The sequence below is a fragment of the Phytophthora parasitica genome (assembly GCF_000247585.1).
Source record: "Phytophthora parasitica INRA-310 unplaced genomic scaffold supercont2.93, whole genome shotgun sequence".
NCBI classification, from domain to species: Eukaryota; Oomycota; class Peronosporomycetes; order Peronosporales; family Peronosporaceae; genus Phytophthora; species Phytophthora nicotianae.
In genome coordinates, this window is record NW_008649079.1 from 118,808 (window position 1) to 142,045 (window position 23,238).

The 23,238-nt window shown below is 50.4% G+C and overlaps 6 protein-coding genes across 31 annotated transcripts; 3 read left to right on the plus strand and 3 right to left on the minus strand.

Annotated features, from left to right (window-relative positions):
* The first annotated feature begins 185 nt into the window (after nucleotides 1-185).
* On the plus strand, nucleotides 186-1,689 carry PPTG_18871. Of its 2 annotated transcripts, XM_008917050.1 has the most exons (3): nucleotides 186-372; nucleotides 454-524; nucleotides 601-1,689. In XM_008917050.1, exons 1-3 carry the CDS (start codon nucleotides 260-262, stop codon nucleotides 663-665), a joined length of 249 nt encoding a protein of 82 aa, XP_008915298.1. In that variant the 5' UTR covers nucleotides 186-259; the 3' UTR covers nucleotides 666-1,689. The 2 variants fall into 2 exon arrangements, with proteins under 2 accessions (XP_008915298.1, XP_008915299.1); XM_008917051.1 differs by having other exon boundaries at nucleotides 454-1,689.
* On the minus strand, nucleotides 865-10,193 carry PPTG_24424 (hypothetical protein). Its single transcript, XM_008917091.1, has 9 exons — nucleotides 9,000-10,193; nucleotides 8,443-8,934; nucleotides 8,009-8,356; nucleotides 7,356-7,934; nucleotides 7,071-7,274; nucleotides 6,055-6,984; nucleotides 5,553-5,986; nucleotides 5,398-5,491; nucleotides 865-5,325 (listed from the first exon to the last, which is right to left on the minus strand). Exons 1-9 carry the CDS (start codon nucleotides 9,744-9,746, stop codon nucleotides 961-963), a joined length of 8,193 nt encoding a protein of 2,730 aa, XP_008915339.1. The 5' UTR covers nucleotides 9,747-10,193; the 3' UTR covers nucleotides 865-960.
* PPTG_18874 (hypothetical protein) lies at nucleotides 9,557-14,860 on the plus strand. The gene has a single exon (XM_008917052.1). It carries the CDS (start codon nucleotides 10,267-10,269, stop codon nucleotides 14,797-14,799), a length of 4,533 nt encoding a protein of 1,510 aa, XP_008915300.1. The 5' UTR covers nucleotides 9,557-10,266; the 3' UTR covers nucleotides 14,800-14,860.
* On the minus strand, nucleotides 13,474-19,090 carry PPTG_18875 (hypothetical protein). Of its 25 annotated transcripts, XM_008917057.1 has the most exons (6): nucleotides 18,773-19,034; nucleotides 15,403-18,706; nucleotides 14,838-15,157; nucleotides 14,565-14,781; nucleotides 14,265-14,475; nucleotides 13,555-14,176 (listed from the first exon to the last, which is right to left on the minus strand). In XM_008917057.1, the coding sequence occupies exons 1-3, from the start codon at nucleotides 18,790-18,792 to the stop codon at nucleotides 14,984-14,986; spliced, it is 3,498 nt and encodes a 1,165-aa protein (XP_008915305.1). In that variant the 5' UTR covers nucleotides 18,793-19,034; the 3' UTR covers nucleotides 13,555-14,176; nucleotides 14,265-14,475; nucleotides 14,565-14,781; nucleotides 14,838-14,983. The 25 variants fall into 25 exon arrangements, with proteins under 25 accessions (XP_008915307.1, XP_008915305.1, XP_008915310.1 ...); XM_008917062.1 differs by having other exon boundaries at nucleotides 13,555-14,475; nucleotides 14,565-14,763; nucleotides 18,773-19,090; XM_008917074.1 differs by having other exon boundaries at nucleotides 13,555-14,475; nucleotides 14,565-14,763; nucleotides 14,838-15,274; nucleotides 18,773-19,090.
* Nucleotides 19,091-19,447: 357 nt separating this feature from the next.
* Nucleotides 19,448-20,410, minus strand: PPTG_18876 (hypothetical protein; the record flags this gene model as incomplete). Its single annotated transcript, XM_008917078.1, has 3 exons — nucleotides 19,448-19,665; nucleotides 19,719-19,897; nucleotides 20,286-20,410. The coding sequence occupies 3 exons, from the start codon at nucleotides 20,408-20,410 to the stop codon at nucleotides 19,448-19,450; spliced, it is 522 nt and encodes a 173-aa protein (XP_008915326.1).
* Nucleotides 20,411-21,778: 1,368 nt separating this feature from the next.
* PPTG_18877 (hypothetical protein) lies at nucleotides 21,779-23,069 on the plus strand (the record flags this gene model as incomplete). Its single annotated transcript, XM_008917079.1, has 1 exon — nucleotides 21,779-23,069. One exon carries the CDS (start codon nucleotides 21,779-21,781, stop codon nucleotides 22,934-22,936), a length of 1,158 nt encoding a protein of 385 aa, XP_008915327.1. The 3' UTR covers nucleotides 22,937-23,069.
* Between the last annotated feature and the right edge of the window lie 169 nt (nucleotides 23,070-23,238).

Sequence of the window (23,238 nt, forward strand, 5' to 3'; positions counted from 1 at the left end):
TGTCCATGTTGGTGACAGGCTATTAATTTTTACAATACCCTGCTCATTTTGGGTCAAAATACGCTGAAGGTTATATGTTTCCAAGAGCCCACAAGTTTCGTATATAGAGGACAGAGTCTCGTGAATAGAGATTCAACGGTATGCGAGCCGTTTGTTTGGACGGTAGTTTGTGGCATTTTTGAATTCTTCCTCGAGAGACGCAAGCAAGCTCAAGGCCAAGCGCAGGGACCGACAAGAAGACCGAGACCGAGACAGAGCCATGGGCCGAAGGAAGAAATCTACCAAGAAGATCCAGACGCGCAAGAAGCAGGTAGTATCTACCGTGTTCAAGTGCCCCTTTTGTTCGCACGACGAGGCCGTCGAGTGCAAAATGTACGTCAACTTCCCCTCACTGTAGATGCATTACCGTGATTGCTAACACTACGTTCTTACGGTACTCCTTCTACCGAATAGGGATCGCGAACGCAACATTGGCCATTTGTCTTGCCGTGTATGTACCGAAAGCTTCCAGACTCCTATTCACTGTACGACGATCGAATAACTGTACTGCTGCACCACCATGCCGTTGGACACTGACCATTGCATGACCTTTATCTGCAGATTTGAGCGCACCAATTGACGTATACACTGATTGGATCGATGAGTGTGAGGCTCTGAACGCATAGGCATAAGGTGCAGCAGCTCCACCCAGCCGCTCCACACTATCGAAGATCCTGTAGGGACATACGACGGCCAGCACGTTTGAACTGAAGTCCGCAGTTAACCCAGCGAGATGATCACCCACCGTCCCCAGCTCAAGCTGAGGTTGTTCTGGTTTTACGTTGCGCGAACATCTTCAGCTAGTCAAGACGGACGCAACGTGAACAAGTTTTAGGTAAATACAGTAGACAGGGTGGGCTGAGCCATTGATGATTTTGGTATAGCTCATGTTGAAGTTTGTGATCAAGCTGTAAGGATCCGCTAGCGGTCGGCTTTGTCTTTCTTCTTCTTCTCCTTCTGCTTGCGACGTCGTGCTTCCTCAGCTTCTCGAAGACGTTTGCGGTCCTCCAATTTACGCACTCTCGCGGCCAGCACTTCACGTCGACGATTGAACTCTAGCGGGTCATTGCCACTCTCAGCCAATTTGTCGAGTTTGCGTTGCTCCTTCGCAATGGCCAACTCCTCTTCCACATCGCGAAGTTTTTCGGCCTTGCGTCGCTCACGTGCTGCCTCAGCTTTCGCCAGTTGCTCCTGTTGAGCAGCCTCCTGTTCCGCCAGCTTTCGTTTCGCGAATTCCTGAGGATTTTCTTGTTGCAGACGTGCGAGTTCTGCTTCTTCGTCGGCGCGTCTTTGTTCTTGTTGAGTCCGTTGTGCCTCGCCTTCAGCAGCCTGACGACGAGCCTCAGCGCGTTGAGCTGCAAATGCACGACGCTCGTCCTCCTGTTGCATAACTAAACACAAGTTAAGCATACCTGCATTGAAGATAAAGTCTCGACCGAGTGTGGAGAACGCTGCGAACTCCAGTGGTGGTCTTTCAACCTCTTCCTCTTGCTTGTCATTGCCCTCGAACAGGTCAGAGGCAAGATACCCGAGCAAGAAGTCGAAAACAAAGTCATCCTGGAAGTAGGCCACTCGTTTTCGATGAGTTTCAGGAAGTACCTTCCAAAGTTCAGCAAAGACAGCACGGAGACTAGATCTTAATTCTTCAGGGCCTCGCTGTTCTCTTCGATGCTTACTGCGTAGCTCTTCCATTCGAGCAGCTTCGGCGAATTGGTGTTTCTCGAAGAGAACTTCGAGTGCTGCCGTGAATTCACGTCCATCTTGTAGATATTGAGCCAGCGCTGTCACATCCTCGTCGGACTGTGCTCGCATCATGACGGTATCGTCCCAGAAGACTATCTTCCCCATCGGAACGTAGTTAACCCACCACGTTGGGTATCGTCGGTACAGAGTCATGGGGTGAGCAGCATCCACAGCTCCGTCATCAGCGATGAACTCCGTCTCGATACTAACAGATTTAAGTTCTTGACTGACCTCACCCCGTTCCTCTGAGCCCTTCGTCTGCTCGCGAGTAATTACAGCATGAACGAACAGGTAGTTTTTGTGGCTCACGATTCTGTGAGAAAAAGTGAATCGATCATCGCGCATACCACCGAGAAATGTGGGGCACGCTATACCATCGAGTGGCAAGGTCTCGAAATCAGGTTCAACACGAGCTGTCACTGGACCGACAGTGAGATTACGAACGGATAATTTGGTCTCGCGATCTTGCAACAATGTTTCAAGCCCAGCGCGCATTCCTCCACTCAGCACGATGGCATCTCGGCCTCGGTGCTTCGCCTTCCAGCGAAAAAGTAGATTCAGTAGTTGCTCTAATTGTCGGCGGCATGAAACCCAGTGCTGAGAAATATCTTGCCTGTCATACAGTTTCCACCTACCAACAGCTTCTTCTTGAGCAGATTGAGAACCAGAAAACGTAGCTTCTTCACGCATAGCGTCCACATGCTTCGCATCTGTGAGTATCAGTGGAAGCTCGATGCATAGCACGAATATCATAATTGTCTTCTTTTTGAGAGCTTTCTCAAGTTGCAGCCATTGCAGTTCCCCGATAACTGCACCCTCTTGCTGGGTAATTGGAGTCAAGAGACGACTATTGCATGTCACGACGTCATCACGAGGAGTGCTTCGCATATCACACATGAAGATTCCAACGTCGCCAGTCTGGATGAATTGTGCAGCTTCAAGTCCACTGTCCACCGTTGAATTGTTCTCCTTCTGACTTTGGTTTCTTAGTTCGTGTTTTTCCTCTGCTTTCATCTGTTCTGAAAAGCTATTGCCACTTCCAGAAGGCTGTTCGCTGGTTTCAGGTTGCTCTAAAGTAATATGTTGTGATTGTTCAGGAGGCAAGGCACTGCTGGCTTCAGGCAGTAATTTCGAGGTTATCTCATCGGTGGTGGATTCATGCAGCATCAACGACAATTGGTAGTCTGCATAAATCTTTTTCGCCTCTGAGAGCACAAGTTGCGCAGCTTTTGAGGTGAGAACTTCGTGATTACGGAAGAATGGAGCGATGTCGGCTTGTGAGCGCAGGAACCAATTACTGGTATGAGCGAGAGTTTCACGTACGTTCGGAACGTTCCAACACAAACGATACCGCTGTTGCAGGCGTTGACGTACCTTTCGCCGTAGTGATACCTCTTGTAAAGCTGCTTCATCATTCTTCCCAGCAGAATAATCGCGAGTATTTAATCCTCGGCGAACCCATTCAAAGCACTCGAATGCAGCTTCATGCATCGGAACTTGGCCACCCAAGTGCAAAATCATGTCAAGGCCGCACCACGATACTTGAACGCGCTTTCTAATAGCCACCCACAAACTGTCAGTCGACTCGTCCATCTGTTCGGGAAAGTTCGAGCTTACAGCCACGAAATTCAAAGTAGAAGACGTTCCAGACGGTGTATGAAAGCTCCCACGACGGCTTTCAGAATTCGCAATACCCTCGAAACGGTATACGTATCGACGTTCTGGTACCAGTGATGGAATCTCAAAGGCATGTGGGTGATAGCGCGTTAGAATTGCCACTACGCGGACATCTTGATTGGCGAGGATGTCTGTCACAACACAAACTACGCGAGCATCTGCGTTGATTTCAAGGAGAATTGGTACAGTATAGGTCATTTCCACTGGATCATCGGGACCATCCTCGGCAAGAGGTTCTTCGGGGATTACTTTTTGAGTCTTCTTAAGAACCATTCGCCCAATCACAGGCCCGACGACAGCCTTTGGTAAAGTTACCCGTGGGAAGAAACGGAGAGTTTCATCGAAGAATCCTCGCCGATAATCCGTCACAAAACGATAGCTTACGTATGTTCTGCATCGAGTCGTCAACTGGTTGGCGGTATCACCGGCTGATGTTTGCTGATTGCCACGCGCTACCACGGAAACGTTTAAGCCACTTGCAATACTTGCGGTGTTTGAGATACTCGTGTATGAAAATCGCTTGGAGAAGTACCCTTTGGATATCGCTGCACTTTTAGCCATTACGGGAACTGCTCCTTTTGCTCTCTTCTGGTCCCGATGAAGCAGCTCACGAGCCTCACTGATGGATCCAATACACGTGAGTGTAAGCTTCTCACTAAGCTTCTCGTCTGTTATCTCGAAGGAAATCGAGCTGCCATTCTTACGGCAGCATATCACTGCAACTTCTCGATGGACTCGATCCACAAATTTCCACGCAAACAGTTTCTCAAATAACTTTACAATTTCTGTTCGAAGAGCAGGATAAGCTTTAGGCGCCCCCCACGTCATCACATCCCCTGAAATCACCAGAACAAGCTGCTGCACAGGATTCTTGCTCGAAGAGTCAAGCGCCTCATCAATAACTTTCCAAGACTGAGATGAAAACAGGTTAACAGTGGGAATGCTGCTTGGTTCGTCTAGTGATCGTGCAGCGCCACTTGAGAGATTCTTTTGAGTTTCCATTTCCACCCTATTGCAATATTCGTTAGCTTCATGACTAACATTCGCAACGACAATGCGGTTGATCCCAAATGTAGTGGTGAACGCGACTTTATTGCCGCTGCTCTTGCTGCCATATTTCAGTTCACGTTCAGCGAGGTCGACCCAGAGTTGGTTTTGGTATAGTTGCCACAGCTCGAACGCGATACCTCGGAGTACTTCCACGACTTTGACTAATGTGGCATCAGCTACACTGTGGCTTCCACTTTCGTTGAGAATGGATCGGAGATTGTCTTGATTGAAGTACAGATCCGCGTCTTCGTTGAGAAGCATGAGATTGCTGGTGTATCTGAGAATTCGGTTCATCGGAGGCATTCCCCACGCCACACGATACACTTCCTGCAATCGGTATCGTAGCTCTGCCCGAAGATGCCGGAAATCATCTCTATCTTCGTCATGCCCATGACTTTCTACTTGTCTTGCAAGACGGACTACGAGACTGGCAAGTTCCTTATTGGTGAATGCACGACTCATGCCCACTTGGCCGCCAAGGTGAAGAAGTAGTTGTGGGCTGGAAAGAGGTTCAGAAAAAAATTCATCTTCGATGCCATGCCAAGGATTACAATTCTGCTGGCCCTCGTCATCACGATCACCAAGGGTGTCGCCATTGCGGTGGCTTGTTTCTCCAGCTAGCTGTGCTGTGAACGAAATCATCCCGTTTGCCAGAATCTGGGACCATTGTGAACTCGGTTGGGGTGGCTTCCTGGCATCAGGTCCCAAAAAGTCAACCATCGAACTGCGGTTTACAACGAGCCATTCCGATGACAATGAAATCAATGTGGGGGTGGAAACATGCCCAAACACAGTGTCGTTATTCTCCATCAAACCCTAAGCCAAAATGCAAATGATAGCGAATGAGATCGATAACAAGCGTATTGATTCAAAACTCGAATGCGTTACCTCGAACTTGATAGCATAGCGAATGCCTGGGTGAAGACCTTCGACTTTGACGATGGTTGGGGTGAATGGTTCCACTTTTGTCTGCGCCGAGAAGCTGCAATTTAACCGTTCAGGTTAGTAATTTGTAAATGCTCAGTGTGTGGATGCGTGCCTACCTTTGCATCGTTGCTGAGTCGACTAGAATACACGAGAGACTGGATACGGACCGATCAAGCTCAACAAGGATTCGTGCAGTCCTGGGCGTAACTCGACCGATAATTGGGCCAAGAATTAGTTTTGCTTCACCATGATTTTGTGTGTAGAATTTCACATCACTTGAAGCGCCGAGTGGATGTGGCACTAACTCGAGTACGCAGTATTGTTGCGATTTCAGTGCCCCCGCGGGAATTTCTTGTTGGATGGAGTAGCAGGTGGACAGTTCTTCGTCGGCAAAAGTAATTCCGGTACTGACGGCCTGCTCCGTTGAATTTGACATAGAAATTGGCCCCACAACAATTTGTTGGAAAGATAGTTTCGTAGAATTGTCGGTGATCGTGGTTCGTGAGGAATAGGCACCACAGCAAACGATTACAACATGAAACTTCGGATTCTACACATACCCTAATGTCAGTGTAGATGAAAAATAACACGTCGGAGCCATATGCAAAACTAACATACCTGTCGTAGTTTGCGAAATATTAAATGAATCAAACGAACTTGCTCTTTTGGATACGTTCCCCACGATGTTGCTCCCAGACCTGCTAAGTAACTACATAAATCACCCACATCATCGTTCTCTCTCGAATTTTGATGCCACATCTCCATTAACTCGCCGCGTTCACCGCGTTGCGATACCACTGGTATATCGCACATAAGAACAACAGTATTGACGCTTTCAGTTTGGTTCAATGGAGTGCCTTGAGAGTGGTCGACTCGAAACCAACACTCTAAAGCAGCCCACTGGGAAGTCGACAGCAATGTTTCAGGAAGCTGTACGAATGGTGTCAACTGTTCACTGTCCAGTATCGCCTCAAGTGTATCGATCATCAACACCGCCACACCGCTCTGAAGTCGATACAAATACTTGTCGGAAGGCAACGCACTATGTGATCGAAAGTCACCAACTTGCTCGTACTCCGCCAACACGCGTTGAACAGTTCTCAGAAACGATACGGGAATATCATCGCGTATCAGAAGTGCTCGTAAAACACCAACACTTGGAAACCAATGAGCACCACGCGCAAGTAGATGCTGACTTTTAGGAGTGTTCCAATGGCGGCGTACACAGCTTCTCACAAAATCATACAGCTTTGACTCCCCAACTTTCTGCTGGTCTTGAGCGAGAAGAGAATATTTTCGTTGAAGTTCATGAGCCAGTGCGACATAACTCCCAATGTGCACTGTAACGTTAGCTTGAAGCGAACCAATGACAGGGAAAAAGTGGTCTACCATGTTCCCGATATAAGATGCCGCCGGGTTTACTCCAAAAGATGTGAAGCAGTCCGTGGTGCCATTTAAGAAGCGATCTTCCGCCACAATTAAGAGTCGAAAAGCTGGAAGATGCTCGTGCGGGGTTTGAAATATCCCTGCTGCGTCATTTTGCAATCCCTTGAAAGCCTCGTGCCACATCAAAACTATGAGTAAACCAAGATAATTCCATGAGCGACAATTATTGAGCGCAGTCCTAAATGTACCTGGAAGGATAGATCGTATATGCGTCCTGGTGTCAACTTAGTTAGGCTAAATGTTGTCGGCCTGTACGGCTTAACTCGTTCGACCACATGATGTCTTTGCAACGTCAGCCGATCTACAGCCACACAAGCAACTTCGCCTTCAGCGTCGCATTCGAGTAGAACTCGAGCGATGCGAGAGGATATACACCCCACAACTGGACCTAGCTGCATGTAACAAATTGCACACACGAAAAAAAACAATATAGTTAGCACAAAGACACATTGTCAGGCTCCAAAGAGACCTACAATTCGGTTGATTTCATGCTGTCCTTGTAGCGGCAAAAGTTGTGCTTGAAACAAAGCATAAGGTGCGTCCGCGACTCCAGAACCCTGTCTTCCACCTGTTGATTCTTCACTGAGACTCCCCAGTGAAGATATGTGAGCGTATTGAGGTTGACTGTCAATTGGCCCATGGCGGATATCTAGCGGGTTTTCCGGAGTTGACTGCGACCGAGTATTTCCTTCAGCACGCAAGAGCACAGAAGTAGACGTGTGCGTGCCGACTACCGGCCCACACACCAGCTGCGTCAATGACAGAGTTGTGTTCGTAATGCTCACTTGGGTTTGATAACTTCCTACGTCATTAAACGAGAGCATGACAACTTGCCGCTTCAAATCGGAGAGATTCCACTCAATAAGCTCTTGGATCGTTCGCCATTGGCGCGCATTTGCTACGCTAGTGACACTCGTCGGGCGGGGGATACCGCTATCGGCAGCCTTCATCTGGACGAAAACAGGATCCCTCGTTAATAGCAGCACTGCCGATGCGGATGAGAAGGCCTTCAAAATGGTTGATATTTGTCTGGTATAGTCCACCTCTCCTCTCTAGCACGGCGAAATAATACCAACCAAGACAGTTAGTAACGAAGCGATGCGCGGTCAATACAACAACTACACACCTCACTCAGTAAATCGAAATGACCCATTACAGGAGCAAGAATCACCCCATCGTCAAGCTCTAGGCAGTTAGCATTATTCTGAGAATGTCCCCATAGATTTCCAATATACGATTGCCACACTGGTAGTGCCAACTCCATAAGATTTCTTCCAAAGATTGCGAATTCAGGTTGCCTTTTTCTCCTCCATTCGGGAAAACCGCTGAACAACACACTTTCATTACTGTCGAAGCTCCAGTTGCTGTGGCAACGAAACAGTTCCCATACACAGGGATCACCCAGAACACGTCGATACTCCTGTTTAATCATGTCCAACACGTACTCATAGACTTCTCCACCGCAGCATGACTTCTGTTGGTATAGTGCAACACAAGCGGTACCACGCGTAATGTTAGCGAATTGTTGAAATACTGATGAATAGTGGTAAGGTCACTTACGACCCCGCGTTCCAGTATCTCGAGCATCGCGGAAACTTTCTGCGGAGAAAGAGAAATACCGTAATGTAACGTAAGCGTTGGAGATTGGAAGCTATCTCTTGCGATCATCTGGTAAACTTGTGCTTTAGATGATCTCAGAGGTCTTTGCTGGCTATTACTTGGGCTCAGGTGATTCAATAGCCGGATCCGCCAACGGCAAGGAACAGGTAAGGACTCCACTCCAAGCGTACGACCTTTTGTCATAACCACTGCAACGCATCGATCACGATCGGGCTTGCGGATACCCAGAAATCGCAGTACGTACGCTGTACCAGGCGATAAGCCAGAAATTGTAAATAGAGCTGGCTGAAAAGACTGAAGCTTACACTCTTGTGTTGGCACAGAGCTATCCATCTCCATCTTGATATCTTCCTGTGGCAACGCAAATGCAAAGCACTTGACCATGGCCGGACTATCTACTTCCAGCAGCACATTAACTCGAGTCGCTTCAACCTACAGACCAGTAAGGCTATATAGTCAGTATCCAAATCGAAAATCTGAAGCCCACAATGCCATACCTTCCCCACAATTGGCCCCACCACGACCCTAATTCTTTCTGCATACTCATCCAGCGATCCAAAATGCATGTCATTAAAATACAGGAACGTCTCAGCATTCTTCAGCCTCTCCACGCGCTCTTCCAATGCCTCCTTCATGATTCTCACAGCGTCACACATCGAAAACAAGCAACTGATCCTGCCCAGCAACGCCTTCGATCTTGGGTGAAACACACACCACTTCAAGAACATGGCAAAAGTCATTTTGTCGCCGTCCTCGAGTTCCACAAAGTCGAACGCCTCATAAGCGACCGACAACGCATCCATTTCGGACAGATTGTCCCCGTCCTCGAGGAGTCCGAGTCTGTAGAGTCCATCGCAGCACGTACTGATCACAAGCGCCAGCTCCGCCTCCACGATGTCGTCCTCGATGTCCAGATCCACCAGTTGAAACACGAAGCGTACCTTATCCGCCAGCGGCCCCTGCGCCAGCATCGCAGCCGTCGTCAGAAGCGTCACCAGGTCCACGCAAGGTGTGTTCTTCTGCTTCCTATTGGACGAGACACAGCGGAACGTGTCGAAAAGGAAATCCACGTGGTGATCCAATTCCGGGAACTCGAGCACGCACTGCAGCTCACGCCGTGTAAGCGCCATGCCGCCTTCCACACCCTCGACGTTCACCCACGTGCGGTAGACGCGCAGCATGCGCTCTAGCCGCGGCAGCGCCAGCAGACCGTTCAGCTCGCGGGCATGGTCCAGCGCCTCCATGTGAGTGCGGAATTCGAGAGTGATGGTCAAGATACTTGAAGCTTCAAGTGAAGCGTCGCAGTTGAGGTGATGGTGATTACTGCACTGAACCTCCAGTATTACGCTAAGCGTTTATGCAAGGTGCGGTTTTCTCATGCTGGAACCTATGCAATGACGACTCGGGCTCCTAGCGCTCGACGCGTACAATGCCGCTTGCCTTGTCTGGTAGTGCATGTACCTACTTGTTCCTGCCGTCTTGTGGATTGGCAGAGCTTGGTGTTTCAGTGTGAAGACAGTAAGCTGCACATCCATCTGTCTTGAACTCCCCAGCAATATAATCTCGCTCGCCGCATGTCAGAAGCGTGGTCGCAAACATACTCAGAACACACAGGGCTGTCTCTCCAGAACCGTAAAAAACGAAATTGACCGAAAAAAGAAGAAAGAATTCACCACAGTGGCCCTGTATACGGCACGCCAAAGCGAACTTCGAATCACCGTCCAAATCTGAAAACCCCCACAGCACATTAGAGACAGCCTCCTCATGCGCTCCTCGTCCTCTCCACGCGGCTCGCTGCGTCGCTTCTTCTCGCGTCGGCGTCGCCGCGTACCTCGCGGTGCATCGGGCCGTACGACTCCCGTGACTGGAGCCGCCGCACAACGATCGCTGGCTGCACGGACGCGGCTGCTGGACTCATGGAGTCTACCAGAGCTCTTTGCGCTGCGAGAGCTCGTACACATCGCCGTGAACAAGACCTTTATTGCGCCAGATGTGCAGCTCGATCCTCCAGCTCTTCAACGCGCCGCTCGTGGCGACGAACCGATGCGTGCAGGTACCAGCAGCTCCGCCAGCTCCAGCACGACAGCTACCTCCAGTATCGAAGACCTCAAACGCCAGCAGCAGCTGCAGACACACGTGGACTCGGCTCTGGTGCGCAGCAAGCGCTTCTACTTCAGTCGACGCGCCGACACGAGGCTGCGGCTCAGTACGAGGAGACAGTTCGTGCGGCTCTTCCCGCTGCTGAGCCGCACGTCCAGAACAGCGCAGCGCGCGCTCTTCCGGGCCTTTGACGCCAATGATACGGGCAAAATCGAATTCGATGAGCTGTGTGAGATGCTGGCTAGAGTGAAGCGGGTCAGGAGCTCATCAGTACGAGACATGGCAGAGCTGGCCTTCACCTGGTTCCAAGGAGACCAGAGCGAGGCTGTGTTGACCCATACAGATGCCAAGCTACTAGCAGTGGCAGTTATGGAGCTTGGAGGTGACAACAAGGTACAGACAGAGCACGGATACGACTTGGTGGCGTCTCTGATGAAGTTGGTGCTGGGACGAGACCAGTATCAAGTGACGAAACAGCATTTCTGCCAGCAAATGGACAGCGAACTAGGCGCACACGCACTGCATGTGCTATTGGCACCGTTTGGTGTAGTAAAAGCACTGCTGGATGAGGAGACGATTCTACAAGAAGTTGACAATACGCGGTGGAAAGCAGGAGATACGGCGTACGTTGTGTCTAGTAGCTGGTGGACGCAATGGCGGAGATACGTGCAACCTGATCACTGCAATCATCATTCTCAACAGAATCCGACAAGAAGTAGCACTAACCAGCATGAGCAGGAAGCAGGAGAGCAACAAGTGCAGGAACAGGAGAGAAATGCTACGCAAGGACAGCACGTTGCGGAGTATCATCCTCGTCCTGGACCTATCACCAACAGGGGTATCTGTGCGAACGAACAGCTAGGAACGTTGCGACCAGGTCTTGTTGAAGACGAAGACTTCGTTCTAGTGTCCTCTGCTGTGTGGAAGCGGCTGGTACAAGTGTATGGAGGTGGACCTGAATTCCCACGACAGATAGTGGAGGTCTCATCATCTGATGAGCAACAGGAAATGCCACCGAGAGAGGAAGACGGAAAGCCAAACGAAAGCACAGGTGTCGCGTTGGTCTTAAAGTTGGGAAATCAACTCGAACAACGAGTTCAGGTGGACCTGTATCCTGTGGTGTTACAAGTGCGTCTAGCACGACATGACTCACGGCACGTCTATCTTGTATACTCCCGACGGTTTTTACTGCACCATACTTCATCTCTCAAAGAAATTGTGCATCGTATGGGCATCTTTCCCGGTGTAAACGCAAGAGAGGTAACAGTTTGGTTGCGTCGTCGCCGTCTTCAGTCGTGGGCGCGTTTAGAATGCAGTCTAGAAGCCCCACACGCTACGCTTGATGGGTTACAGATTACAAGCGCTCAAGAACTGCTTGTGGATTTCCGAGCTCTGGACATTGATGAAAACCCACAAAGCATTGCTCAACAACGTCGACGGAGTAGCATCGCCAGTTTGGCTCCTCGAACGCCGTTTACTGTGCCCATGCTGCAACCCGTGGGGAATGACTTTGTTTGCTGCCCACGTTCCAGCCTTGCAAAGTTTGCCAAGACAGGCGATTGGAAGATTCTGCGCGAGAGTATGGCTGCCGAACGGGAAGCAGCTGCCAATGCTTCTGCGGTCTCTGGACACGTCGGTCCTGGAGGAGTACTTATTGGTTTCGCCAAGCACATGGAAGCAGCAACAAGGACGTCTCGCGGAAGACTGATTCAACACAACGGTCTACGAGCCACGGGACTCATTAATATGGGCAACACATGCTTTATGAACAGCGCATTACAGTGCTTTGTTCACTCGCCAATATTTCGCGAGTACTTCTTGTCGAACAGATACGAAGCAGAAGTCAACAAAAAGAACCACCTCGGCAGTCGTGGTGCAATTGCAGCAGCTTACGCGCAGCTACAGAGCTCTCTTTGGCGCGAGCGTGACCAAGGATACTTACTCCCCGGTCGTTTTCGAGACGATTTTACGCGTATTCGTCGCCACTTTGAGGAAACGCGCCAATATGACGCACATGAATTCATGGTAGCTCTTCTCGATTGCCTACATGAAGACCTGAATCAAGGCTGTCCAATGATTGCAGCATCTGCAGATGATGAAATTCAAAACCAAAGCTCAAAATGCTTGACCTTTGGTAGTTTTAACGGTGGTGGCGACCTGGAAAGCGTTGATGGAGACCAGCAGGTTGACTATGATTCTGCAGATTTATCTTCAGATGACGTTCAAGGCGATGCAGCTTGGAGTGCTTACACAAGTGTAAACTCTTCTGTAGTAGTGGATCTTTTCCACGGACAGATGCGCAGTGAGACCGTGTGCGCTACTTGTGGCGAGCGCAAGTGTACATTCGACCCGAATCTGTTCTTCAGCTTGCCTATTCCCGAGTCGAGTTTTGTTCGTGTCGAGGTGAGCGTGTTGTTACAAGCGCGAAAGCTCCCAGGTGGTGATGACGATGAAAACGACCCGGAAACAGCCCTGCAAAGCGTGCAGCAGGGATTTTGGCTTCGTCGGGGAAGTAATGTGGGAGAGTTATGCGATCGCATCGCAGAAGTTCACAGCCGAGCTGGTGGGAACCGCTTTTTGCTAGTGGAAGTACGTCGGAATCGGATCAAACGAATTGTTGAGGGAGACGAAGTTGTGGACAGACTGACAACGGCTGTACCTGGCTCGCTTTCTGCCTATGAACGTGCTTGGACGCTTGCGGAGATCCCTGTCGTTCCTGCTAGTATACGCGAGTATTTTGACAACGCTAACGTCGCTGATGAGGCGAAGACGATTGCAGCTGAGAAGATCAGAAGCTTTTCCGATCTTCGAGTGGGATCACGTGTTGATGCGAGGGATAACCACAATGACTGGCATTCCGGTACGGTGATTGACGTAGCTGGAGGCGATGATTCCGAGCAACCCCATCGTGTCTGTGTTCATTTCGATGCGTTTAGCAGTAAGTGGAACAAGTGGTTTACAGCTCGCGACTGGAAGTCGAAACGTCTACAGCCGCTTGCAACTCGCACGTCGAAGTCGACTGAGGTATTTGAGGTACAAGTTGTTCATCGCTTTACTTCCCAGCCTTCGTCTGCTACGGCGTCGGAATCCGGCCAGACAAGTGGTGACGATCATTCGTTCACTGGGAACCTTCCTAATTCGCAGAAGCTGAGCACTTCGAGTTCCCACGAACGCCCGACGTTGAACGTGTTCGGTACGCCGCTATTTGTCACGATTGCATCCGATAAGACTGCTCAAGATATGCACCAGGCACTTTTCCTACAGACTGCTCGATTTTGGCGAGAGTTTAACGGTGATCCCGAGTCTACTGGCAACCACAGCGACTTGAACCAAACAAAACTACCGTATGAAGTCCGCGTCGTGAACTTGGAAGACCTAACGAGTGAACGTGGCGAGCCATTACCGACAGACTCAAGCGCGTTGCTGCAGCACTTTTCGACGCGAAGTGTGCTAGCACTGGACTGGTTTAATGTTCACGACTACTCAAGTTGCGAAGAACGAGCGTCCGATGACGTGCCTGATGAAGTCGTCGAAGCCGCTAAAGCGGATCCGGACTTGCGCGCTGATCTTGATGCTACTTTATTAAAAGAAACAACAGAGGCAGAAGAGAAGGTGTCAGTGGTAGACGACGATAGTCCACCGATGTATGCTGTCCCGCTGACCAAGTGCATGGATGCTCTAATGCGCGAAGAAGCTATTTCCCTGGAAGATCACTGGGTCTGTGAGCGCTGTGGTGTTCCTCGTGAAGGCACTCGGTTATCTGCAATCTGGCGACTACCAGACTTGGTTATGGTGCAGCTTAAGCGCTTCCAATATCTCGAGAACCAGCACAAGCAGAAGGTTCGCGCACTGGTTGACTTCCCGCTTAAAGGTCTGGACTTCTCAAAGTGGATGGGTCATCAGGATGCAGGCTCGTCAGTGTATGATCTCTATGCTGTGGCTAACCATGTTGGAGGACTCACACGGGGTCATTACACGGCGTATTGCCGCTACGACGCTGACTTCCCGGAGAGCTCCGCGCTCTTAAAAACGAACGAAGAGAGTGGCGATGTCCAGTGTCCCGAGCTCTGGTTCCGCTTCGACGACGAAAAAGTATCTGAAATCGCAGCGGGCGACGTGGTCACTGACGCCGCCTACGTCTTGTTTTATAAGCGCCGCACCCTGTCACCTCACAATGTACTTCGATATGCACTCTAGTAACTATGAGATAGATAAGAAAAAAAAAAAATACTTACAACAATGAGTTTCAAAGGTGCAAGCTTCGGTTCGTCTTCCTTCGAGTTACCCGCCGACCTGCTTGCAACCCCTCTAATACCACTGCTTCACGCACAACGTACCAAAACAATACCCGCTTGACGCATCTTGCTGTTCATAACATTCTCTAAATGCCGCACAGAAACTCCGTTGAAAGCGCACCGTTGCTGCTGTCGACAGCGGCATTTCGATGCACTCGTTGCAGCTCCTCCTCAAGCCGAGCTGTCGTCTGTTGGGCTTGATGCAATCTCGATCGCAGTGTCGCACGCTCCAGTGCCAATCGCTGGATCGTCTCGGCGGGCTATGAATATCGAGGGGCAGAAGGCGAATGGAACCGCAAGAGAACGTCGTCGTCCAGAGACAGAAGCAGAAGAAGTACCAGAGGAGTCGTCAGCACTCCAAGACCAGCTGCGCACTACTACAAAAGAGCAGAATCCATACACAGCAAAGGCCCAACACGGGCCCAACACGCCAGCATTAGACCTTTGCGACTGAATGCTACCGCATTGAGCCCATGCAGAGCCTGCTCTACAACCACTTACTTACTTTAGCGAGGGCCTCAGTGTCCACTCCATGCGCACTCAAGTCGGTGATGTCGGATCCAGAACGTTGAAGCCGCAAGGTGGCAATTTCACGTCTTAATCGTGTCAATTCGTCGGCTTTACCGTCCTCGCTTGTAGTTTCAACATCTTTCTCTTCCCCCGCGGCTGCAGCCAGTAATGTAGAGAGTAACTGGAGATTGGCGCCACTACGTTGTCGCTTTCCTTGCAGGTCACGCACCGTTTCCAAGAGCTTCGCATTGTCCTCCAGCGCACGGTCCAGCAAAGTCTGGAGTTGAACTGGAGTCTCATCACTGGTTGCTGTCATCTCCGATGCCGCTGCGGTCGATTGCGATACCTCCATCTCTCGTTCCAGATCTTCAATACGCTTCTGCGCTGCCCGAAGAGCGCTAGCGAGCCGCTGCTTGTCGTTCTCGTCATCTCCAGACTCGCTGCTGTTGCGTAAACTGTGCTCTAGTCGTTCAACTTCACGTCGCGCAGCCGCCTGCTCATGTTCCAAAGCGCGTGCATCTTCCGCCGCCTTCTCATCCAGCACCTGTGCCATTTCATCGCGTTGAGAACGCACAGTTTGCTCCAATTGCTCGAGCTTTTTCCGCAACTCGTTCTCCGCCTGAGTCTGCTTGGCTTCTTCATCGGCTGCAAGGGTTCGCAACTGTTGGAGTTGGAACTCTGCGAACTTCGTAGCAGCACTCGACGTTTCCAGCTCATCTTGTGTGGTCTGCAGCTCCTTCTCTAGACGCTGAATCGTGTCCTGATACAAGTCCAGCTTCCGTCCAAGACACGAACTCAGCGCATTCACACGACGGATCTCTCGGTACGTATCGCTGACGCCTCCATCGCCATCTTCACTTGCATCGAAGCCATCCATCGACATGCAGTCGTCACCGGCCTCGTCCTCGTCTCCTGAAGCGTAGCTAGTCGAGTTCGAGTCCGTGACCACTGAAGACCCAGATTTCGGACTCGGTGGACTGCACAGCACCGGTCTCTTCGTGTACATGAGCTCTGTAACTTCGTCGAACAGCGAGCGGTACACGTTCAGCAGTTCCTGCATCTCCTGCATCTCCTCGCTTGGTACAGTCGAAGCTTCCAAGATAGGCGTCTCCTGTTCATCCTCTTCGCTGTCTTGATGAGGATCCATGGGCATGGACACAGCATCACTAACACGGCGCCGTTCTTCTTCCACGAAGGCCTTCCACTCTAGCAGCTCGCAAAGTTCATGACGGATCAGATCATTCTCAGCCTCAGCCTCTTGAGAGCGCCGCAGCAGCTCCTCGATTCGATTCTGCTGCTCTTGAACCTTTTTATGCACCTCTCGTTCCCGTTTTTCGGCTGCAGCTAGCGCCGCCGCAGTCTCATCGTCATCTGCAGAGTGCTCCTGGTTGTCTACATGATGGTAACGCGCAGTAGCACTGTATCGCTTGGGTGTGGGCAGCATCGACATCCGCGGGGCTTGAAGTTTACTTGGCTTCAGTTGGTATGGACGGCGACTGTATTTGTACCGATCTGGGTCAAATGTGACCTCCTTGTACTCCTCAAAGCGACAAATCATGCGGTACAGCAGCATTTCAAGACGATCGCAACGGATCTCCACAACTTCTCGCTCTTGTTGCTGAATTTCTTCTCCGCTCTCCTCTGCAATATCCACGGGGGCCATAGCACCACTTGCACGCAGCAACTTCTGCATCATATCTAAGGCTGGTTCCCATCGGTTCTGCTTCTTCTTTTCCTGAGCTTGAGCCTCTGATTCTGCGTCATCAATCGCTTTCAGCCGCAGCAAATGCTCACTCTTCGAAGGATCAGAAGTATCATGAGGCATTGAGCTGATGGAGCCAACGCTGCTACGCAAAGCCGCGATTTCTTGCATCAATTTCTCGATCTGCTCTTTAAGCACCGGGACTAGCGAGTCCGCATCCTCGTTCTGTACAGCGTTATTCTTGATAAACTTGGCGCGTTGGGCAAATTTCAGCGTGCTCAGCGTCTCCGTAAAGTACTTCTCCTCGGGCGAAATAGTAGCTACAATACTCGTGATAGCGTTGCCACCCAGAGCGTCACGCAGAAGGAACGTAAGCTTCGAGTCGCGGTAGTGCACGTGTCTCTTTTGGCCGTTGCTAACGTCAACCAGCGCCATGATCACGTTGCCCAGCGCCGACAACGACTTGTTGATCTGTGCAGCCTCCTTCAGTCGCTTGCCGTGGACTCGTGTCTGTCGCTGCTTCTCACTACCTGCCAGATCCACCAAATGCAAGCAAGAACGTCGAGTACGCTTCACACCAGCCGATGTGCGCTCCTCTAGCACCAATTTGACCGAGAAAACCGCGTGCGAGCGCGAACTTTCGCGATTCATATCCGTTGAGGAGATATGGCGGTTTTGCGATCCAAGCTGCAGCAACGTCAGCGCTTCCTCTTCACTACCCACGTCGATCTCACGCAGCTGATCCACATAAACCTCCTTATTGCGATCTTCCCGAAGACTTTTTGGCCGCTGAGCAGCAACGGAACCTGTAGGTTCCAGCAAATCAAAGATCTTCTCGTTGTAAATCTCCAAGTACGAACACGCCAGCGTGTACTGCAGTGCTCGTTCCTGCTCCTCCCCACTATAAAACCCAGCGTTGCGTTCACGTGACAGCGCTGCCAGCCTCTGGAACAAATAGTCTAAAATACGCGGCGTCAGGCCACGCAATGGCGAGAGTCTCAGTTCATGAGCATCTGCTGTGGCTCCTCCAAGCATCGTAAAAGTTTTTCCCGAGCCAGTCTGTCCATAGGCGAAAATGCTGCCGTTGTATCCCTGAATAGTATTCTCCACCGCCGCTCGCCCTGCATCCTGGAAAATATCGTCTTGTTGGCAGCTCTCAGTGAAGACTCGGTCGAAGCCGAACCTCTTCTCCTGTTGCGATGACGGCGCCAACGTCACGCCGCGTTGGTCCGGTGCCACCTCCAGAACCTTCTTGCTGTCTTTACCAGGCGACGGACGGATACGTAACAGTACTCGGATATTATCTGACTGTATATCGGGATCGCTAGTGGCCACGAAGCTCGAAGCAGAAGGCACTGGACTGCTTATTGGTCGTGGCACCTTTGGAAGAGTTTTAACTGGAGTTTGAAGCTCTGGCTCCTGTACCTGATTGTTTGTGTGAGTGGCAGGGAACTGGAGTCTCTTGGCTGGACGTTGGAGCCCCGGAGACGGCGTCCTGGCTGGTTTTGCTCCAGATTCTTGAGCTTTGACGAAGCCCGCGCTGGGAGGGGTCAGGAACGACGGTTTGGGCGATTTACGGCCGCCAGGGCCTGGAATACTGCGGTGCAAGTATGAGATTAACGTTAGAAGAAGGCTATGAGCTCTAGAGAGGGGAAGTACGCACCGAGACGAAGGGATTGGCATTTTTCAGCCTCTGGGCTTCTCTGTGGGTAGCCAGTCGCGCCTGTTTGTCTACAAGGAGTGTCTAGGAGTCGTAACTGAAGAGAAAACAACGAGTCCACGTGCTAAGCCTCGCGAAGCCGTGGGAATGGCTAATGCGGCCTGGCTTCTTCCGGAGGAAGCAAACGCAGGTAGTTCGGCGCACACACTCTAGTGGCCGAACTCAAAATGATGGAGAGAGTGGCTTTTACGCTAATTTATGGAAGGTTACGTACGAATTAGTGCATCCGGCTCGATAGATTGATACAGGGGTTCAGTATGCAAGAACACAGGGATGTGACATGGCTACGATCTGGTGTCCTTTACAAAGAGACACAAGTTGAAGTGACAAATTCTAAAACTTTAGGAAGACGCTCAATTCATGAATTATGCATTCTATTCTACGTCGACCTACTGCGCTGCGCTAGATGATCAGTTGCTTAGGTCACCGCGCGTACACTTCCTTACAGGAACTTGCTGCGAATGTAAACAATCGGGTTGATCTCGGACTTCTTCGGCACAAACTTGGCGATGGCATCAATCTTAGCCTTCACCTCGGGCCCCCTTTGTCGGCGGAGTGTTCACCGCGCTTCGCCACACAGTTCTATCGTGTACTACTGACGAACTTACCGAACGATTTTCATCGGAACGGGGTGATCTTGTCCACTAACTCCAGCGCCTTGATGTTCTCCTCCAGCTGAGATGGATGACTCGCACCGATCATCACAGCCGAGACGTTCTCGTTCGAGACGGCCCATGCAAGCGACATCTGCGCAAGCGTGCAACCGAGCTCCGTCGCAATGGGTTTGAGCTGGTCGGCCATCACCACGCGTTCCTCAAAGCTTTCAGACAGTTCTCCTTCAGTGTACATTGTTGTCGTGAAGCGTGAACCCCCCCCCCCCACTGCTTACCGGCGCTGTACTTGCCAGTCAGAGTACCGAAGGCAAGCGGAGACCACGTCGTCAGACCCAACTTGTACTCCTTGTACAGGTCAGTATACTCGTGGTCCACTTTGTTGCGCTCAAGATGTTGTACTCCGGCTACTCCGCGATGGGGCGAATCAACCCCAAGCGGTCTGCGATCTTGCACGCTTCACGAATGTCGGCAGCGAACCACTCGCTGGTACCCCACCCAGTAAAAGGCACAGCCCTGAAATTCATTGCACGAACAGCTTCCTCAATCGGAGTGTATGGTTCAGGGCGGTGGTAGTAGATGATGTCCACGTAGCCAAGCTGTAGATGGCCGAGTGCAGCATTCGTGCCCTCCACAATGTGCTTGCGTCCAATATTCAGCCCGGAGTCCTAAATTCCTTGAAACCTCCGAAAATCTTGGTTGTGATCACCAAATCTTCGCGGTTCCACACTCCTCTTCAATGATGGCACCACCCCATGTTTCTTTCGGACTGGCCGGCGCCGTATATCTCGGCAGTATCGAAGAAATTGATGCCGGCTTTGAATGCAGTCTCCATCATGGCGTACCTTGCATCCACGGTGTACTTCTCGTAGTATGGCATCCATGAGCCAAGACCAAACTTAGAAACGATCAGACCAGAGTTGCCAAGGAAGCGGTAAGTCATCTTGGCGGTTGTAGATGAGGTCGACATGGCGATGTTCGGAGCGAATGGAACGTTCGTTGTGGTTTTTGAGGTTTGGAGTAAATCAAAAGTGAGATCTGCAGAAGGAACAGTCTCGTGCAAAGCAATATCGAGTAGCCAATTAATTATGTTAGGCCATGGTTTGACTTTGCTAAACGGCGGCATAGATACATTGCGTATTGAAATGAGAACACGAGCCCCTTGCTGACGTGCAGTTCAGTGCACATAATGCCCGGGGATTGCTTTACCGACACGACCATCTGAGAATACCAACACTTGATACAAAAAGAATAGATAATCATTTGACCGACTGTGGTCGATTTCTTAAGCAATTGCGTTTGAAGTAGTTTCTCTAGAGGTGAACAGTAATTGAGCGAAGCATGTATTCATGAACAAAAATGTTCTGAACGATCGAGCTTATAGGTTGGTTTGCATTTTTCAAAGTTAACGAACTACGGTATCCGTCAGCACTAAATCACAGCAGCATTCACCTACTGTCCATCGGTGTTGCCGCTTTGGATAACACTAACACGAAGGTAGAAATGAGCGTCAACACACCCCTTGGACTACTTGACCAGAGTTTAGAACTTATTCAAGGATCTATTAACAAAGATAAATGATCACATCTACTACTACTACACGTCTTGGTTGCTTCATTGACGTTGGTCATACTCACTCTTGGCTTCTCGGACTGCGGGTGATAAGGACAACGTCTGGGTTAGCACCAAGAAACTTATTACAGTAGTATAAGATCACTCATACACTCGTTTTATTAATTATTAGGTGTGTCGGCCTCCTTTAATCTTCTTTCGAGCTACTGCAACAAAATGCGTAAGCCGTGAAGCCGAGCTGCATGATACCGCAAAAGTGGGGGAAAAATGCATTTCTGGGCTCGAATTGGTGCAACTAATCGATAGGGTCTCATGAAATATTAAAAACGAGTGGATCGCTTCACGAGTGCTTGATTCAAAAATAACGGTCGAGAACTGCGTAGAATAGTCGGTCATCTGTGGCTCCACCATTTCCATAGGAGGTGAGGAACTCGAATGAACTTGTTTTTCCATAATCTTTTCCATCGTATGGACCGATTTCACTATATTCCAGAACGAATTTGCTGATCACAGCTCTGACCTCTGCCCAGGTCAGATATAGCTTACATCCGACGTTGCAGTCATGTTGCGGCGATTATCTTTGCTGCTGTCCTATTCTAAGCATCGTCATCTCAAACAGAACACTCACCCTCGTCATTCTCGTCTCGTCCTCGTATACGAATATATTTGTTGGCCTTGGAGGGCAAAAGCCCACATAGCGTGGCTTAACGCCTTTCGAAGGCACAACTCTCAAGATCGGCGTGTGGAGATATAAACGCCCTTCAAGATGATGTACCCGGCCACGCGTGGGCCTTCGTCAAGGGTAGCTGTAGATCTCGGTCAGACGGACGGAAGTCACGACGATGGTTGGCCAACGAATGAACCGAACCAGTTGCCCCCTCCTGGGCCCCCACAACCTGTGAATGCTCCAAGGGTGCGGTCATATTGGCGTCGACGATACGAGCTATGGACTCGCAGCGATGACGACGAAACAAGAACCAGGAAGGCGTACGCCCCGGGTACAATTGCGACGCTCCCAATGTCCATGCAGATCGCGTTCCGGCGCAAGATGTTGTCCATCTTTGCGCTTCAATTAATGGTTCTAACTGCTCTTGTGGCCTCATTAACGTACGACTCCACGTTGAGTGAGTGGACGCATAATACCTTCAAGAGAACTGTCGACCTATTGGGGCCTCTTATCGGTTCAATTGCAGCTCTCGGCGCTGTCTATTTCGTGCGCACTCGTTTCCCATTAAACTGGTTCATGGTCGCAGCTTTCAGTGTCGTGCTAAGTCTTTTGGTGGCAGGCGTTCAGACTTGGTTGGATACTCCAGCAGGTTTATTTTGCTGCGGCTTCACCTTTGTGACCGTGTGTGTCATGATCGTGCTTTCGGGTCTATCGTATCGATACCATGGAGACGCAATTCCTTCGGGTCCAAGTGCTGGTCTACAGCCCGACTCGGATGGCGAAGTGGTGCTTCGTTCATCACTGGTTTCTGGCTGTATAGCGTTTGCCGTATCTGGTATCATTTCGGGTATTATTTACGGCATTTTGGGCGGCAGCGATAACTTCGTATCGCTAAGAGCATTGGGATACTCATTGGCGTTGGAATTAGTACTCATTGTCTGGTTCTCCTACGACGCTAGTAGCATGTACAGCATCATGACTCCAGACGAGTACATGAGTGGCGTCGTGTACTTCTACGTGGACCTCATCGTGCTTACGTGCGCCGCCTTCTTCCTTGCCGGCATCATGTTTGTGGCTGCAATGTTTTGCCCCACTGCAAGCTTTGGCTACTGCAATTGCAACGGCTGTCTGTGCTTCAGTCGAGCGCGTCACGAAGAAGAGAACGACGACGCAGGTGTAATCCCGTACGACGTTGATGAAGACGGGACGATTTCCTACGGTGTGGTCGAGACTGCCCGAGACGTAGAACGTGGATAACAACCATCTTTAAGTAACCATACAAAGCGATAATGTCTACAGATCAATGCAAGAAGTACAGAAGATCCCTTCGGTAGTGATCGCGTTGGGAACCCACAATTTATTCCTGTCTAAGGGTATTCCTATTCACGTATGTACCATAAAAATGATTCCGAGTACTTTTGGTTTGGAATAGTGCGGGTGCCAAACTGTACAAGGTGGGGGAACTCGGCAGGCAATTTGTTGGAGTATTACTTGCTGGAATGCTATGCCACCGTCCCTCTTCGCTAGGTGCTGGAAGCACACCGGGCTTTTAGACTACT

Coding starts and splice junctions, on each gene's coding strand:
- PPTG_18874 (XM_008917052.1), top strand. CDS start 10,267: ATGCGCTCCTCGTCCTCTCCACGCGGCTCGCTGCGTCGCTTCTTCTCG.
- PPTG_18871 (XM_008917050.1), top strand. CDS start 260: ATGGGCCGAAGGAAGAAATCTACCAAGAAGATCCAGACGCGCAAGAAG. Junction 373..453: donor GAGGCCGTCGAGTGCAAAAT/GTACGTCAACTT, acceptor TCTACCGAATAG/GGATCGCGAACGCAACATTG. Junction 525..600: donor CTTCCAGACTCCTATTCACT/GTACGACGATCG, acceptor CTTTATCTGCAG/ATTTGAGCGCACCAATTGAC.
- PPTG_18875 (XM_008917059.1), bottom strand. CDS start 18,792: ATGCCAATCCCTTCGTCTCG. Junction 18,707..18,772: donor ATGCCAATCCCTTCGTCTCG/GTGCGTACTTCC, acceptor CTTGCACCGCAG/TATTCCAGGCCCTGGCGGCC. Junction 15,158..15,402: donor ACACTGAGGCCCTCGCTAAA/GTAAGTAAGTGG, acceptor CGATATTCATAG/CCCGCCGAGACGATCCAGCG.
- PPTG_24424 (XM_008917091.1), bottom strand. CDS start 9,746: ATGGAGGCGCTGGACCATGCCCGCGAGCTGAACGGTCTGCTGGCGCTG. Junction 8,935..8,999: donor TGGGGCCAATTGTGGGGAAG/GTATGGCATTGT, acceptor ACTGGTCTGTAG/GTTGAAGCGACTCGAGTTAA. Junction 7,935..8,008: donor ATTTCGATTTACTGAGTGAG/GTGTGTAGTTGT, acceptor TCGCCGTGCTAG/AGAGGAGAGGTGGACTATAC.